The sequence below is a fragment of the Stegodyphus dumicola genome, chromosome 8, assembly GCF_044657685.1.
Source record: "Stegodyphus dumicola isolate Sdum_Otavi_A_Nest chromosome 8, ASM4465768v1".
NCBI lineage: Eukaryota > Metazoa > Arthropoda > Arachnida > Araneae > Eresidae > Stegodyphus > Stegodyphus dumicola.
This window is the reverse complement of record NC_140775.1, coordinates 170328012-170346654: the sequence shown is the minus strand read 5'-3', so window position 1 is coordinate 170346654 and position 18643 is coordinate 170328012. Positions and strand designations below refer to the sequence as shown.

The window sequence follows — 18643 nt, the reverse complement described above, 5'->3', positions numbered from 1 at the left end:
TATAATCAATGCTTATAATCCTGTGTGCTTAGCAACACAGGAAACAAATCTGAAACAGGAACAAGCAACACTTCGGAGGTTTTCTTTAGTCAGGAAGGATAATCTTGCAGGTAAGCGTTCCAGTGGGGGTGTAGGCCTCCTCATCTCACTGGGACTATCCATCAAATGCACTTCCCTTGACGACATCCCTCCAAGTTGTCTCTACTCAAGCAAAATTTCATATTGTTGTCTCCAGTCGTTTCTCTGTATTTGCCTCCAAATGAGCACATTGATCAGCAAGATTTAAATGGTCTCGTAGAGCAGCTGCCTCACCCCTTTATCATAATAGGAGATTTTAACGGCATAGTCCACTCTGGGATAGTAAAGATGCAAATTGCCGAGAAAGACAAATTGAGCAGATGATTGAAGATCATAGCCTTTGTCTCCTGAAAAATGGGCAGGATACTTACTTCCATGAGCCTTCAAGGATATTCCACGCTCTCGACCTTGCCATCTGTTCACCATCTCTGTTGCCATTTTGCACTTTTAGTGTCAGAACTGATCTTTACAACAGCGATCATTATCCCATTTTTGTGTCTCTTGCATGAAGAGGAGCACACACCATGTCGAGATCAGCCCGGTTTATACTTTATAGGGCAGACTAGGAACTCTTCTCTTCCACTGCAGAGCTCACAGAAAACATGGTAGAAGATGTGCATATCGATGATGCAGTTGAAGCAGTTACTAATACTATTATTAAGGCAGCTATGCTCTCCATCCCTAGAACATCAGGAAAATTCTAAAAAATTGGAAACCATGGTGGAATCGTGACTGTCATGAGGCACTGAAAAAAAAAGAAGAAAAAAAAAAAGAATAGGGAATTTTTCGTAGATACCCTACGAAACCTTATCGCATTTAAAAGAGCCAGAGCAAATGCACGAAAAGTAAGAAGGCAGAGCCAGAGGGATTCCTGGATTTCATGTGTGTCATCAATAACATCCTCTACGCCTAGTAAGCGGGTTTCGGAAAGAGTTCGAAAAGCATGCGGAATATATAAAGACTACTCACTTAAAAGATGGGAGAGTGATTAGCTCCATAGAAGAAATTGCGAATACTATCTGTGAGACATTTGCTGCCATTTCTTCCAGCAGAAACCATTCACCTGCATTTCTCTCTATCAAGCAGCACTCTGAAATAAATCCCATGAAATTTAACTCTTCCAAATCTGAGCCTTGCAATAGAGACTATGCTTGAATTAAGAAGAGCTTTTGCTTTTTTGCAGACACATAGGTCTTCTCCGGGTCTTGATGGGGGAATTAGGAAATACTAAAGCATCTGTAATGTCAGTCACTGACTTCCCTTCTCACTCTTTACAATAGAGTGTGGAAGGAGCGTACTTTTCCCAGTGCATGGAGGAGAGCTGTTGTAGTTTCTATTGCTAAGCCAGGGAAAGATCCAAGAAATCCCTCCAACTATCGGCCAATTGCCCTTACAAGCTGCGTATGCAAGCTGTTTGGAAACAAAAATGGTAAACAGCCGCCTAGTCTACTTCATGGAAAAGAATAATATTATATCGCATTAGCAAAGCGGTTTTCGAAAGGGGAGAACAACCGTAGATAACATACTCCTCTTAGAGACATCCATTCGAAAAGCTTTTGTAAGAAGAATTCACCTTGTCTCGGTATTTTTTTACATTGAGAAAGCTTATGATAAGGCATGGAGACACCGTATACTTCGGGATCTTCACAAGAGTGGCTTGCGCGGCAACCTACCAAATTTCATTCAGAATTTCTTGAACACTAGAACTTTTCAAGTAAGGATTGGTTCTGTTTTGTCGGATGTTTTTGAACAGGAAGAGGGTGTGCCTCAAGGCTGTGTGCTTAGTGTAACCCTGTTCAGTTTAAAAATAAACTCTGTATTAAAAGAACTTCCTCCTACCATCTTGGGATCTCTATATGTTGATAATTTACAGATTAGCTGTCGAGGGGCAGACATGAGATACGTAGAGAGGCAATTGCAGATGGCTCTGAATAAGACCCAATAATGGTCAGACAAACAGGGATTTACATTTTCGAAACAGAAAACTTTGTGCGTGCACTTTTGTAGGAAGCGAGGTCTCCATTCTGAGCCTGAGTTATATCTGAATGGTACAATTATTCCAGTTGCGCCTGAAGTAAAATTTTTAGGAGTGACGTTCGACCGAAAATTGACTTTCCTTTCTCATGTTTTAAACCTCAGAAAGAAATGTTTAAAAACACTAAATATTTTAAAAGTGTTGCCGAACACCTCCTGGGGTGCAGAGCGTTGCTCTATGCTTCGCATTTACAGAGCGCTTGCCCGCTCTAGACTGGACTATGGTTCAGTTGTTTACGTATCCGCTCGGTCATCAGTATTGTTAAAACTAGATCCTGTTCACCATCAAGCTCTGCGTATTTGTTCAGGAGCTTTCAGGACTTCTCCTGTCCAGAGACTGTATGTTGACTGTAACGAACCATCACTTTTTCTGAGGCGTGAGCGATTGACCTTTTTGCAATATTTTAATATTCTATAGCAACCTAAACATGTTAATAATCTGTGCTTACTTGATAATGCGTGTAACACTTTATTTGAAACACGTCCATCCTGTGTGCCTACCTTTCCTGTGTCCATCCTATGTGCCTACCTTTCCTGTGTGCCTACCTTTCCTGTGTCCATCCTGTGTGCCTACCTTTACTTTGTCCATCCTGTGTGCCTCCTTTCCCTTTTAAAAAAGAGTTCGCCCTGTCATTAAGAAACTTTCCCTCTCTGATATGTGCCCCCAAGCAGTGCAGAATTTTGAAATCCTACCTTGCGAAAATACACGGATTCAGCTTCTTGATGTTTTCAACCATCCCGTGAAAGCAAGCACTAACGACATTTACAGACAATTCTTTGCTGAGCGAAGGCATAAATATAGCAGTTATCTTCCAGTATATACAGATGGATCCAAGTCAAATGTTCATCTTGGGATGGTTGGGATGGTATTTGTAATTGAAGATCACATAGAGGGCAGATGCTTGCACCATGCTTTCTCAGTCCTAACATCTGAACTAACTGCAATATATTATGGTCTTTTCTACATCTTGGAACTCTGCCACAAAACGTTCATAGTTTATACAGACTCGTATAGTGCTCATAAATCGTTGGAAGCTTTTCCCAACACTCAGAATCCTGTGGTAGTGTATGTTCTCAAGATTCATATAAACTTAACGATTCGAGGATATGAAGTCCTGTACTGCTCTGCTCCTGGACTTGCGGGAATAAAGGGAATAAAGGGAATTTGAGCTTGTAGATATCGCAGCAAAATCTGCTGTTGAACTGTCCAGTTGCCTTATCCCTTTTAGAGACATCTGTTGTGTCATCAAATGGAAGATCCAGAAAAAATGGCAACAAATTTGGGATGTTGAGCTTCACAACAAGTTGAGAAATGTAAAGCCTAGAATCGAGGATTGGGATTTTGCTGGAAATCGTAACGAGGAAGTTCTTTTGACTCGCCTCAGAATTGATCACACTAGAGTGACACATAACTACCTTTTGAAAGCTGAGAATGAGCCTGTGTGTAAATATTGTAATGTTTGTTTATCTGTCCGTCATATTTTAATTGAGTGTCCATGTTTTAATAGTCTTCGTCAGAAATATTTTAATACCTCTCGACCGTTTAATCGGAAGAGAGGCCAATTGTAATTTATTTTATTATTTAAAAGAGACTGGCTTTTATTACGTAATGGTAATTTGTTTCGAAGATTGTATCTTGGATTTTAATGTGTGCTTTTACCTTGTTTTTATATGATTTCATCCTATGGATTTGGTACATTTGTTCACCTGTTTTTATTTATTGTATTTTAATTTCATCAATCTCGATCATCCCAAATTGTGTTTGGCGCATTATAATCATCTTTGGTTTTGCGCCAAAAACCTCACTCACTATATTAATAAAAAGTAAGACAGACAAAAAAGAGCATTCAAGGGTTTATAACTTGCTAAATTTTATAACAATAATTAATAATAAAATTATCATAAAAAATGACCCACAATGAATCTAACGTCAAAAAATTGCTCACATGAGAATATTTTTAAAATGCTATGAATGCTGAGATTTATAGCCAGTGGCAGTGTGACTTTTAAACAGTAGTCACATATTGCTACATTCAAGATTAACTAGATATTATGTTTAATAGTCACTGGTACTGCAAATTGTGTTGAATATCTGATGAAAATTCTCTCTTCACCTCATCTAGTGTCTCCTGTGACCGTAAAACTGCCAAGGCCGTCATTGCCATAGCTTTTGCTGTATTCAGAGTAGGTTCTTGGGCCTCTGGAGCTCCAGATGCCTTCGTGAATTCTTTTGTGTGGTTAGTAGCTTCAGTACAGATATTGAACATAGGATGGATGGAAGGAATGATGTGAGACACGTTGCCCATGTCTGTGGAACCAGTGCTAGGCATCTCCGATACATCTTTGATGAAATCAACTCCTAAGAAAAATTGATTCTGATTAATATAGATTAAAGATCTTTCCTTTTCTGAAAATAATACCAGATATTTAAGCATTCACAGTAAATAATACTCCAAACCAGTTAACACTACTATTTTCCTACACTCATGTGTAGTAACCCTTTTAATATACTAGTAAAGGCCTCTCAATGAAACTTTGTTAATATATAGAGGCTTTTTACACATGTTTAGCCCCCACTAGTAGAGATAGTAATTAGTCCGCTGAACACTTTGAATTGGCTTTAAATCCCTGCAAATGAGTTGCCTGCAAGACTTTAGTACTTTTCCCAAATATAAAGTGAATAAAATCAGTTCTCCTTAAAAAGCCTTCCACGAAAGCTTTCGTTCCCTTTTAAATAGATATAACTTGCATGTCTTCCCATAACGTAATACGATCTAATACATGTTTAGAACGATTTTCGCGAAAATAATTCTTTTGAATATCTGCAGTGTTTCAAAAATATTATTTTTCAGAAAATAATTATTTTAAACTTAAATTATTATTAGTTCAGAGGGACAATTTATCCAGAGGAGCTATTGATTTCGTTTTGGCATTTTGCGTCGCCCATTGCATAAAACGGCGTTTCACTTTTCAAATTGCTGTCATTTAATATTAGAGTCCTGCATTATATTTAAAGAAATTAAAGCATAAAGAATCTGCATGAATGTATGTATGTTTCTCGCATCGCGAAAAAACAATGATTTCTAGAGACATCAAATTTTGCATAACGTAGTCCTTCACTCGAATATGGGCATCTGGAAGTCCAAATTTGGAATTTGTTTTATTACCTATTTCATATTTTTTAAATCTTTAACCAATTTTTAATTAACAAACTCAACGCTTTCAAAGCCAGCAATGGCAACACCTTACGGGAAAAAAATTATCTCCAGCGCGCCAGACTGTGTAAAAGACATATTCTAAAGATATAAATTAGAAGATCTTTTTAAATATTTTGGGATATTGCTGTTGAATTCAATTTTATGGTTTAAGTGCGAAGAACATAATACTTAAATAAATAAAGGTAACACACGAAACATTCAAAGAACGCCCCATTGGACGTAATATAAAATCTGAAAGCTTTAAGGCTTCTTTAATTTTTATTTTACTAATTTTAGAATCATAATCTGGTAATCATAAAAAAAATTTATTAAATTGCAAATATTTTTCATTTTTAATTAATGCAAATAACATTACGAACTGACAACGTACCAGTACTGAAGACTACCATTTTTTTTCCAGAACACGAATTCTGTAAATAAGATTTCATTTGGGGGGGGGAATCATTTTTCATGATACTCTGCCTAGAAATACTTATCACATAATCTGTTAACATTTGAAACCTTTTTCCAAACTGATATTTTATTTTTAGCTCGGTACAAATGTATACGGCCTGTGAATATGATTCCCGATTTTAATAGCAAACATCTCGATCAGTTTCTGTTGCACAATTTAGTTCGCATCCAGAGAAGGCATGGAGGGAATGAATTCTTTTGTGTTTGATTTTTTACAAGGAACAAAATTTTCCAAAGTGTAAGTACAGGAACGGTGGAATGCATAACAAGTTAAATTTCGCATTTTTTGTAAGATTAACTTTTTTTAATTGATAAAAGCGAAATCATGAATCTTTGCGTCGTTTAAAATATTTTTGTACTTGCAAGTAATAATATGTTTACTGCCAACGGTTGCGAAAATAAAAGTCAGGTAAGGACTTTTGGGGAAGTAGTTTATACTGAATAGACACAGAAATTACTTGAAAGTTTAACGAATAATTTTTCCCTTTAATCAGCTGAAAAATGTTTATGGGGTGAGGCCTACCAGCGGCGGAGCGGGGAAATCGGTGAGTACTGGCGGTGTAACTTGCCAAATTTCCCTGAGGGAAATACAAAGACCAACTGTTTTATTTAGTACTTATTTTAAAATAAAATTGGTTAAATAAAAGGTAAATATAACAGCTCAATTACAGAAAGGGAAAGATGATGCGACTTACTGCATCGGCATTTCTCAATGCTTGTTTTACCAAAACTGATGATTGTCGCAGTAGTTCGATCCGAGATTCGAATCTCGGCGAACGGGCTGGCTGCATGGGCGGTTCCATGGTTTTTCTCATGCATAACCATGAAACCGCCCATGCAACCAGCCCCTTCGCCGAGTTCATTCTATGCCCGTTCATTCTATGCTTGCCAGCTTCCCTTAGAAAGTTCCACACAAAGGCATCCCTCCTCTTAGGCAGATAGCCTCTATTGTTTGCCACAATTAACAAACAAAAACAAATACATAAATTAGTTAGAACATAGTTAAGATGCTTCCCGTCTGGCTTATTCTTCGTATCATTAAACAAAGTTATCAGTAACTATCTTATTCCATTATTTTTAACGCATTTTTTATGTGAAAGTTCGACAGAAAAGAAAAAGAATCGAAATACAGAGGCTGTTCACACGATTTTGGTAAGCGGTAATAAAAAAAAATCGTTTGCTGCAAAAAAGGTAATTGCAATTGCACTATGTTTTTAAAAGTGAAAATTATCGTCTGTGGCTTGAAAGTTTTGTTTTTATTCAAAATGGCGAATTTAACGAAGCAGTGGTTCGAAGACTACATTTACGCTCTTTCCGAAGAGAAATATGCATACTCCGTTATCTAAAAACGATGTGAGAGTCATGGTTTTGCGATATCTAAAGCGTCGATAGGTAATATCATCAACAAGAAAGGAAAAAAACGTCGAATTGGAGCCTCAAGTGGGACAAAAATTCCAAACAAGTATCCAAGGAAAAAACGGACATCTTCGACTATTGCAAAGATACGTTGTTTAATGTTAAACGAAAATCCCCCTAGTCAAAGGACAGCTGCAAAATCATTAAAATGCTCGGTGTCCACTGTAAACAAAATGATAAACGTTGATTTAAATCTTAAGATAGCGAAAAAACGCAATGTGCATCATCTTTTTCCAAAGCATATCGTTCAACGCAGGACACGCTGCAGAATTCTATATGAGAAACACTTATCCAAAGAAAAATGGAAAACAATTGTCACAATAGATGAAGCATGGGTGTATTTAAAGAGCCATTTATTATCATAAAAAGGGAGAACAAATTTAAGTACATGGTTCAAAGAATTGAAAGAAAGATTTTCTAAGGGATTCATGATTGTTGATGGTTTTTCTTATAATGACAAGTTAAAAATAAAGAGAGTGCAAAAAAAAGTCAAGATTAACTCCAAATACTATCAGGAACACATTTTATCACCAATTTTTCTGAATGAAATACCATCGCTTTACCCACAGTGCCATCAATCTTTGAGACTCCATCAGGACAAAGCAAGCAGTCACACATCAAAATCCACTGTAAATTTCCTAAAAGAAATGGAACAAAAACTGGTATCAAGGCCATACCCTTCACTGATATCCCTACTAAATCTCCCGATGTGTCACCTATGGATTTTTGTGCTTTCGGACTTTTAAACACTGCATTATCCAAACGTTGTCCCCAAACCCTAACAGGACTCTGGAAAGCTGTTCGGGAGGAGTGGGATAGAATATCTCTTCTGCCGCTTCAAAAGGCATTATTATCCCGGAAATTGCGGTGTCGAAAGATAGTTCAGAATAAGGGATGTCAAATAGAACATTTAAAACACAAGAATTTTATGTAATTTAGTTTTGTGAATACAATATACATCGTCTAAAAAATGTGTGAACAGCCCCTGTAGGATGAAACTGTGAGAATAAAAACAAATCCTCATACATGATATGTCATTGCATTTCAAAACCAAAACGCGCCGTTTCTATAAGACATGAAGCAAGACATTAAAAGCATGGCAAAAATAATTTCTAGTTTCTATTTTCATGTGTTTTTATTATTGTTATTGAGTATTTAAAAAAAATTGAGAAAAAATATGTGAATATGTTATATACCTAGCCGTTCTGCATATGTCTGATATAAATTGCCTAGAACTTTATTCGTTATCAAGTTCTCATAACAGTCCTGTTCTGCGAAATTGTAAGTTACTTCGCATCCAGTTGCTGTCGCAGCACTTGTAATGCAAGCTTCGACTCGGGTCCGCAGTTCTCTCAATTCGACTTTGTCTGGCGCTCGCACGAACAGTTTCAAGCAGGATTCTGCTGGAATGATATTCGGGATGATGCCACCTTTCGTGATCACAGCTGTGAAAAAATACATAATTATGATAAAAAAAATTCAAATTTCTCTGTAAGAACGAGGCAATGTTGTAAAAAAATAAAAGAGATAGCAGTTACGTTTGTTCTACTGCTTAGATTCCAATCATTTAACATAATTCTTACATTAGAAATCAACGAAATGTACTTAACTGTGTGAAATGTACTTAGCGCCGCCCAACTGGGATAGTGGTTAGCAACTGCCGTACCGAAAGGCCCGAGTTTGAATCCCAGATATGGCATAGAGGTTTGTAAATGTATAGTGTCTGTGCGACATGAGGGCATTCTAACTATGCGGCCAACTGACAGTCCTCTCGAGTGGTTAGTGGTAGGGGACGAGAGGAGTGAGAGACCCTTGGACCCGTTCCCCAGGGTGCTGGAACGGAACTAAGCAAAGTCGTACTGCCATCTGTACTCTTGACAAAGACAAGAGTAGAGATGACAGTACGATTGCTCAAGACTTTTGCCAAAGACAGGTGCAATCTTGCATTCCTTACCACGGGGAATTTTGTAGGCTTGTTTTGATGCTAGTGTTGGACAAGTAGTCACAATAACAACATGTACTTAATTACTACGTTGTCACAGTATATGTTAGGGTTTTTCCTCCCTTGAAATAGCGGGCACTACCCATTTTTAGGCTTTGGCCACTACTTAGGCCAGAAGCGGTGGTCATTTTATTAGGGAGGTACCTTATGGGCGGCCACCGTCGTGACCTTCGTGAATTTCTTCCAGTTGGCCGTGCCATCGTTACCTCCTAGGAAGAAACAGAGAATTTACATCCATGCCTTCTTCAGGATTCCAACCCGTGCCCTTCGGTACGGCAGCCAGAGTCACTAACCATTTTCTCGTCGGGACGACTAACATTTATTAGTTGGATATGGAAAATAAAGAAACTATTCAGCAGAAAAGTAGCGTTTTAAATGGCCCCATATTCGTGCATATTTAAAACAATATTATAATTATTATACACAAAATGATTTCATGCACATTTCACTTTCCTCCATGACATCGCCCCGCCCACTTCACTATTGTTTTCTATTTACGAAAAATAAATTATAATCGAATCCCATTACAAGGAATAATTGTCTCGATTTAATTAACGTTTTTCGTGCTTTAAACCAGTATTCTGTAACTTGTCTATTGAATTCGCATTCTATGGTATTATCTTTCTTCGTTACGAAACTTTGAACAAATCAGTATTTTGGGGGTAGAATCCGTAGCTACTGATCAATTTTTTGTCAAGCAATATCCTTTCCTAGAAAAACTTTATGCATGAATGATATGGAAGAAAGCTAATCTGAGTTTTAAGAAATATCAAAATGGCATCCTTACCGTGCATTTTGCATCTGGGTTTGATATGCTGTCTGAGTAAAGCTATATTTTGATAGCATGCGACTGCGGCGTCCAGGGCATTCCGTCCTTTCCATGGAGAAGCAGAAGCATGGGCTTCTGTTCCTTTGTATTCCACTGTAGCCTGGAAAATATTCTATCATTCAATTAACTTCAGTAATCAAAAGAGAATTAAATCCCACTTTACTAACTTTTTGTTCTTCCGGAGAGGGTGCTAAATCATTGACAAACATGAGGTTATGTGAAGTCCTTATATAGCTTTAAATGTTAAAATAACACGATAGAAATATACTACACTGAATTAGGGATAGCTAGTCAATAACGAGTTGGGCCTCCTCTGGCTTTTATAATGGCTGTCAAACGACGAAGTATAGATTTAATAAGTTTGTGGAAGCATTCTAGGGAATGGCTTGCCAAACATCGGATAGAGCTGTCTATAATTTAGGAAGAGTCGCTAGTGTTGTGTGATGAGATTTCAAACCTTCCTCCAAAATGTCCGAAAGATGCTCAACAGAATTTAAGTCAGGGCTTTCAAGTAGCCAATTTATGACAGAAAAGTTTAAGAACGCTCATCCTCATCAATTGATGAGGTTTCAAACCTTTCTCCAAAACGTCCTAAAGATGCTCAGTAGAATTTAAGTCAGGGCGTTTAAGTATCCAATTTATGACAGAGAAGTTTAAGAACGCTCATCCTCATCGTTTGATGAGTTTTCAAACCTTTCTCCAAAACGTCCGAAAGATGCTCAGTAGAATTTAAGTCAGGGCTTTTAAGTAGCCAATTTATGACAGAAAAGGCAGAAGAACGCTCATCCCAACCAGGCAGTAGCCAGCCAGGACCAGTGACAGGTGCAGTTATCTTGCTAGGATACTCCATTTCTGTGTGAATGACAGGACAACATAAATGGATAGAGATGATGATCCAGCAACTCTACATACCGAATCATATTGAGGGAGGTTGTTACAAGTACCAAAGATCCCAAAAATTGCCAGGAAAAAAAACTTATCAGACCATGAGTAAGCCACGATGGCCTTGTACAATTCCAATCTGTCATACAGCGTTCATGGCTTCATGAGTATGACGTCATATTCTCAGTCTCTCATTGGTATTAACTAGTCGGAATCGAGAATCATCACTCCTTGCTACTCATTTCAAGTCTACTAGAGTCTATTCTTTGTATTTTCTTACCCAGGCAAGAAGCGAATCTCGATGATATGCATTCAGCAAAGATACTGTCGTGGATCTAAGGTTTCCGAAGCCCATATGGTGAAGCAAGCGTTGTACAGTCCTTTTACTAACTGTACGACTGCCGCCCTGCTTCAGCTGGGTGGTAATTTGAGCTTATTTTTGGCTTCGTTGACTATATACAATACGACTGAGCCGTCTCACACCACGCTTGTTCTAGGTTAATTGTCCTTCACAATTTGCCCGATGGCTAGTTCTTTTTCCCACCATCCGTACATTCTCAGTATACTCTTCACACTGTCGGCCTTAAAAATCCTAGTGCTCTGAGGATTTTGGAAACTGAATGGTTCATGCGTCGAGTGATTACTATCTGTCCGAAAATGAAGCTGTCTAAATCAGAAGTTTTACCCTTATTGGCAATTGAAACGACTGATTAACAACAACCATAGTACTATACTAGCTGTATGTGCATTTACCACAACTTCCTCACGTGAGCACAGATGCCGCGCAGCGCTATAAAATTTGTATAGCCATCAGGTCTATCCCTAATTCAGTGGCACTTCAGTGTATAAAACGCATGTAGTATTTGCATTTTCAAAATCTTTTAGCGATTCAGATTCCATTTCAACATTTAATAAATATTACCATCATGGTTTGTGATATACTTCGAAAAACAGGTTCTTTTATACTAAAACATCTATAATAGATTTCATAAATGATTTTGTGATTCTACAAAGAGTATATTAGATACATATTTTTGTATCGAATTTGCAAAGGTTTATATATAAGCAAACCTTAGAATTTTGTTTTAGAATATTTTCAGTCTGATAACCCTTTTGTTGAACTATCATTATTACCCCTTGATAATCAAGATAAAAGTCTTTTGTTAAAACGTCAAGGTTGATTTTATTCCACTTCTCCTTCACAATCTATCGAAGTCCATCCAATGTTTTGGGATGCCGCTTATAAAGAGCTTCTTTTAAAAGTCAAAATGGACATTAATCCATACGAGACACATCAGGGAACTTGATTGGGATGCATTTAGAGAGAATGGCTTAATTTCGATTTTATTTGTCATTTTTTCAAAAAAATAGAGCAGTAGATTTAGAGGTATGGCTTGGAGCCTTATTCTGATAGTACTTAACTCAGTGGAGATTGTTTGGATAAAGAGATAGAATTTTTTCTTTAAAAATATATATTTAAATATATTTCTGATAGCAATCCGAATTAATTTTCTAACTTTTTCTACTTTCCTTAGCTTAAGTTTTCCGTTATAAGGGAATCCAGTAATAATAACCATAAAACCTTTAGAAAAACCTTCCTTGTTTTCTCTGAACCAACATATTAAAACTTTTTTTTTTTTGGCCGTAAATGGATCTTTTCTGTTGCAAGCATAAGTATATTCATGCCTCATCAATTGTAACTATATATTTCCATTTGTCGCCTGCCAGATACTTTTCATACAGCAATCTGCGCATAGTCCTTACTCTGAGAAACATATATCGGCATTAGGTCTAAGAAACATCATGTTCTTTTGTTTTGATTAGCTTTAAATCATATTTTATAATTTTGTTTGTTCACAGTATATTTAAAGATTTTGCAGTAGCTCTTTGGGGGTGGGAAGCTTGGATTTTCTTTTAAAGCATGAGATGCGACTTAATAAGAGATCTACGTATCTTTATTGGGTATGCATTTTTTGCCCTTTTTAATTGAGAAATACTTTTGCGGTTTATTCGCTGATATCATAATTTCTATATTTGAGAGATAGAATTAATTGTCTTTGCGTGTGACCATATAGATAATTTTTATAAAATGTATTACCATTGCCAATTTTATATACATATATATTTTTTAAGACTACACATCAAGATTAGAAGCTTTTGTGATAGATTTGAGTATATTTTATGAAATAAATAATAACAAATGATATATTCATTTTACCCACTTCAAACATTTTTTTCTATTACTTTATTTCCATAATTGGGGTTAACTTGAGATAATTTTATTAAACTGGCCACAAACTTTTCCGAAAATATTTCTTAAAATATTCAGAATTCACGCCTCACAATTCATACTATAGTGCTCAAGTACCAACAACTCTATCATTGTTTAAACAAATGATAAAGAAATACTTCTGTTTTTCACTTGTTTTCGTTTCAACAGTAAACGGTTTGAAAAATTAGAAATTTCATAATTCCTATTTAATTTTCACATGTATGACATATATAAATTTTTCTTTTCGTAAAACCATTCGATTCCATTTCTTAATAGACTCGTAATTTTCAAATGCAAAGGTGCCATTTTATGACAGTATGCTAATTTGAAACCTAAAAGATCAATTAACAAATTTATTAATTTATTTAATCATATATTTCCTTCATAAACATGTCCACGGGCAAGTGTCACGAAAAATGAGGAAATAAAGATATTTTAGTCAACTCAACTTACCCTGACTATAGCTAAAAAAGGAGGAGCGGCTACGTTTAATCTAGCAGGATGGGCCATCAGAGCTATGTCTACTCCTTTAAAGGCTCCCAATTCAATTAAACGTATCTTTCCTGCCCCACCTTCCTCGGCAGGAGTGCCCAGAACAATCAACTGAAAAGACAAAAAATCAGTTTTAGTTCTAAGAAATTAACTGCACTTTTTGTATCATTTGTTATAATTTTTTCACCGACTTTATAACACATGCGCGTAATTTGCTAAATTTGTTGCATTCGACAATATTGCAATTTAATTATGTTGTTTAATATTATAACAGATTACACAGGTGTAAAGAAAAAGCTATTTTCATATTGAAAACATTTTAAAAAATCTGAAAGCTTTCAGATTTTACATTATGCCCAAAGGCCTTTTTTTTTACTTCCTTGTACGAAGTAAAAAGGAAGTATTGTAATCGCGAAAAGTTTCACGCAGCATATTTCAACGAAAATATCCCATTTTGACCTCTTTCAAATGCAATTTAACGATGTATTTCATTGATATCTGTATGTAAGGACAGAATAAAACACTCTTTTCCTCCAAAAAAAATTATAAAACTGCTTTAAAATGAATTCTGAAGAGAATTTTTCGTGGCGTCTGTACGAACGTATGTACGTACGTGCGTACGTACGTATCTCGCATAACTCAAAAACGAGTAGCCTCAGAACGTTGAAATTTGTATATAGGGCTGCTATAACATGTAGATGTGCACCCCGTATTTTGGTTACAATCGGCTGCACCAAACGTATATAAATATATTTATATATATATCCACTCTGTTACCCGGCTCAGTGATCTCAGTTTCTTTACTCTTATATGTTTCTAAATTGTACATTTTTTGCTTTAAAAATGATTGAATTATGTTGTTCTTATCTCCCGGTTAAGGTTTTTATGCCTTTAGTAAATCTGTATGCAATATTTTTAGAATTATCAACAATTTTAAAATTGTTTAAGTGCCCCTTAGCTTAATAATGTTTTTGATGGCGGCCATTGCTCTTGTTTACATTTGAAACAGCAGGATAGTGGATTTGTTGCCAATCTAGAGAAACTTAGCTTCGCAACAACAAAGATAACGCCTTCATTTATTGTTTAAATCATGCTTAATCCTTTTTGGAATTTTTTCGAGGAAATAAGCGTTTCAGATTTACTTCGTAATTTTTAATACAGATATTTTGAGTTTTTATGTATTTTTGCCTTGTCGCGAAGTGAAAACTGAATTAATTGAATGAGAAATAGTCAATCGTCTGTGAAAAACTGTTCCTTTTTTGTTTTGTTTGCTTAATTTCTTTTATACATAGTTCTAGATTTATTATAGTATTTGAAGAGAACATGTGGCAACGATTTGATATTTCTTTAAATGATGTAAATTGTTTGCATTCTGAGTTATAATATGAACGAAATATGATACTGTTAAGTAAACCTAGCGCCAGAGTGTCGCTAGGGTAAACAAAGTGAATTTTAAAATATGCATTTATTCTATTGTGGTTTATGTGCTGTCGGCGAAGTAGGTTTAATTCAATCTAATAAGTTTAAATGAAATGCAAGAAAAAATGCGTATAATTTAATTAATATTCCGTACAAGGAAGTCACGTGGTGTACACATCAGACTTTTTTCATTTGCAGACACGTGCTCGTTTCGAGAACGTTTGGCCTAACAGCACATTTTCCTAAAAATAATTAAAAAACAGCATACCTTTAAGAATTTCCAATAGACAGTCTCGCTCACGAGATTAAAAAGTTTTATTCTCTACAGTGTTGCCACTGCTCGCTTTGAAATTGTTGAGATTTTTAATTAATTAATTAAATTTAATATGGCAAGGAATAGGGGGGCTATTCTCCTAAAAAAAAAGGATAACTTGAAGATCTTATGAAGAAGATTGACTAGTATTTACGTTACACATGGGAAAACCTATGAAAATATTCATGCAGCCAAACTCACTTGGTGCGATTTCATGTTTAATTCTATGTTTATGTACAATTAAAGTTTTTGATATTATAGCTTTATTTACCTTTTTTGCGAACTGTTATATTAAATTTCACAAATAAAATTTTAAAATGAGTTGCTTAAAGAGGCTATATGCTTCAATTCATGGCAATGGTAAATATGAGGTATTTGCTCGCAGGTCCAACCCATATTCTTGTATATTTTGACTAATAGCATACCGCTATTTATTTATTTATTTTTTTTTCTGTACATTGGAATTGCCTTTCCTTAATGTTTCATGTTCCTTAATGTTCCTTAATGTTTCCTTAATGTTCCTTAATGCCTTAATGTTTCAATATATGCGGACGCGTCGGGAAATTGGAACAGAGAATTGAGACTTAAGTTTTTTAACATAGTTTATTTAATTCATTAAAAAATTTGTCGCGCAAAGTTTCATTTGTCTGTTTCGGCGAAAAGCGTAATGGAGTTAGCTTGGTTCGAAATTCATTAAAAAAAGTTCCCCTGAAAAACCAAAGTAAACTTCGTATTGGGCTAATTAAAAATTTACCGCTTCTTAATTTTAATATTTTTTATATTTTACCTTGATCAATTGATTAGTATTTTATTGTGTTTTATAATCTACTTTTTTCGTTTAGCAATAGGCTACTATATTTTACCTCGTTCAATTGATTTGTTTTTTTACTGTGCTAAAATTACCTAATTTGTTTAGCATATAGCTGTTTTATTAATTTTACTTGTAAATATTCAAATAGTTTTTCTCCTGTTTCACACATTTCATAGCAACTAAATATGCTTATGTTGGAGTTTTGACGGAGCCACAGTTTTGGTAACTTTTTGGCGAGCGTACTAAAATTTATCTTCTAATTTCCTTAATTTTGCAGCACAATGCGCAAAATTTTGACCAAAATTGGTCTTAGTTCGTTTGTTCTTACAACCTTACTTATAATTATCTATATATATAAAACAACAGTAACGAGTTGAAAATTATATAAAATACGTAATAATGATTTTACTGTCTCACATTAAATAAATCGTTAATAACTGAAATAAATTCTTGATTGGTTTTGCTAACTTATTAAGGAAAATGAAAAATACATAAATACGCCTGTGCTTAAAAAGTAGTGCCTGTTTTATTGCTCTAAATGTAATACTTTGAAAACAAATTGAAAGTTAACAACCATAATTTATTTATTTCTAAAACGCGGTAATTTTGGCGCGCATTCTAGCCATTCACCTGAAGCAAGTGACTCACTTACCTCACCAATGTCCCAGCTCTACATCTCGACCTTTATTGTCAATCAATCTTGACGACTGATTAATGTGTAACATAAATAATGACCCTTACTGATATTACTAATTGACCTTTATTGTCAAATTTTCATACCACATATTAAGAAATATTATTTTTATCTCATAAATATAGTTTTCTTTTAATTTGTGATTTGATTTTGAAACTACAGAAACAAAGTTCTCCTGTTATCATTATACAAATATTCGTGAATAACACCACAGGAGAAGGCAAAGAACACATTTGGAATGTCTGGCGTTATGGCTTTTGCCCCAAAATGAAAGTCTCGTTAAACAAACAAAATTACAGGGTTCTAAGAGTTTGCCGCCTGGTGTGAATATATTAGTTGCAATAGTTCTGGCATCCGCGTTAATATATGCAATGTAAAAGAAAACAAAACCACTTAATTTCATGTGATGTTAATTTTGAATTAATTAACTCTTTAATAGAGCTATTAATTATGAAATATATAATAATAATCAGAGCTTAAATTGCGCCGGATCCAGGCTCTTAACTCTGGCCATGAATCAAAATTCGTGCCAGAATGCACCGGAGTCCTAAATTTAGAAGACTCCACCGCTTCTTTATTGTAACTGAACAGCAAGTTCAGCGGAAATCTGATGTAGAAAATTGTATTGTTAATAATAAAATTATATTAAAAATCGATTCTAAATTCTGAATGCATGCTTCTCTTTCCCTGGGAAACAAATCCTGGATGGAGGTAGAGACTTAAATGGAAAGAAAAGCCCCCACCTGCATGTTAAAAGCTTATTCTCCAGAAAGTACAATGAATTTATGCAGCGGGTAAATTTTCGTTCCAACGCTATAGTCTTCCCGCTGAAAAAAGGCACCTGCAGAAATTTTGAAAAGATGTAACCAAAGACGGGGGGATGAAAATTGTCACTTGTTACTTTTTTTTTTTTTTTTTTCAACTAACCCTCGTATTCGGTGAAAATTTGTTCCTCTGTCATATTTTTCTTCATAGTTAGAATTATACTGAGACGATAGCGTTGTCAGAAAATGCTCGAGACTTCTCTTTCTGTTTTCATGCCTACAGGTCATCCGTTAAAATTTTCTTTATATCCCCTTCCTGCATACAGCATTTAATGTATTTTCATTAGTGACGCTTTAACCATTTTAACGTTTTTCATTCGAGTGCCGAAAAAAGAATGGTCTTTATTTCTATCATCCCTTGAAGTAGTACATTATATTCAGAGCTTAAATTAAACCGGAGGACCGGTTGAGCTATTTCTTACTTTTTGTGCGAAATTCTAGCCGAAACCTCAAAAAATCGAATTATTTTATTATTTAATTACTCATAATTAATTTAATAACTTATATGTTTATTTATATCTTTACATTTTATTAAATTTTAATATTAATTATTCTAATGATTAATCATGCAAATTTAGTAATTAATTATTTAATTGTTTAATTATTAACCATTTTACTAGTCATTTTATTTATTTATTTATTTTTGTTCTTTCCTGACAGTCTTCTATATGGCTCTCGCACTTCAAGTTTAGAAATTAAGCCCTAGAAACAGTAAAAGAAGATTTAGAATATGTATTCTTTTTCATGGCCTTTTGTCATGTTAATGGAAAGTTTGCCGTCTACTAATTATACTATTCCCCCTATACCGGCGTGACACTGGTATGCTTCTCACGACACTTAGAAACTCTTTTCTACTGTACCTTCATAAAAATGTATCTTAAATTGAGACAGCTGAGTCTTTGAAGA

The 18643-nt window shown here is 35.1% G+C and overlaps 1 protein-coding gene across 1 annotated transcript in view; it reads right to left on the bottom strand.

Annotated features, from left to right (window-relative positions):
* Nucleotides 1-3953: 3953 nt before the first annotated feature.
* LOC118182279 (xaa-Arg dipeptidase-like) overlaps nucleotides 3954-18643 on the bottom strand; it is a 36603-nt gene continuing 21913 nt past the window's right edge. The window contains exons 3-6 of the mRNA XM_035351603.2: nucleotides 13638-13787; nucleotides 9989-10130; nucleotides 8396-8644; nucleotides 3954-4471 (exon numbers count right to left, since the gene is read on the bottom strand). Coding sequence (XP_035207494.1) covers nucleotides 4176-4471; nucleotides 8396-8644; nucleotides 9989-10130; nucleotides 13638-13787 — 837 coding nt within the window. The 3' untranslated portion in view covers nucleotides 3954-4175. The remainder of the gene's footprint in view (nucleotides 4472-8395; nucleotides 8645-9988; nucleotides 10131-13637; nucleotides 13788-18643) is intronic.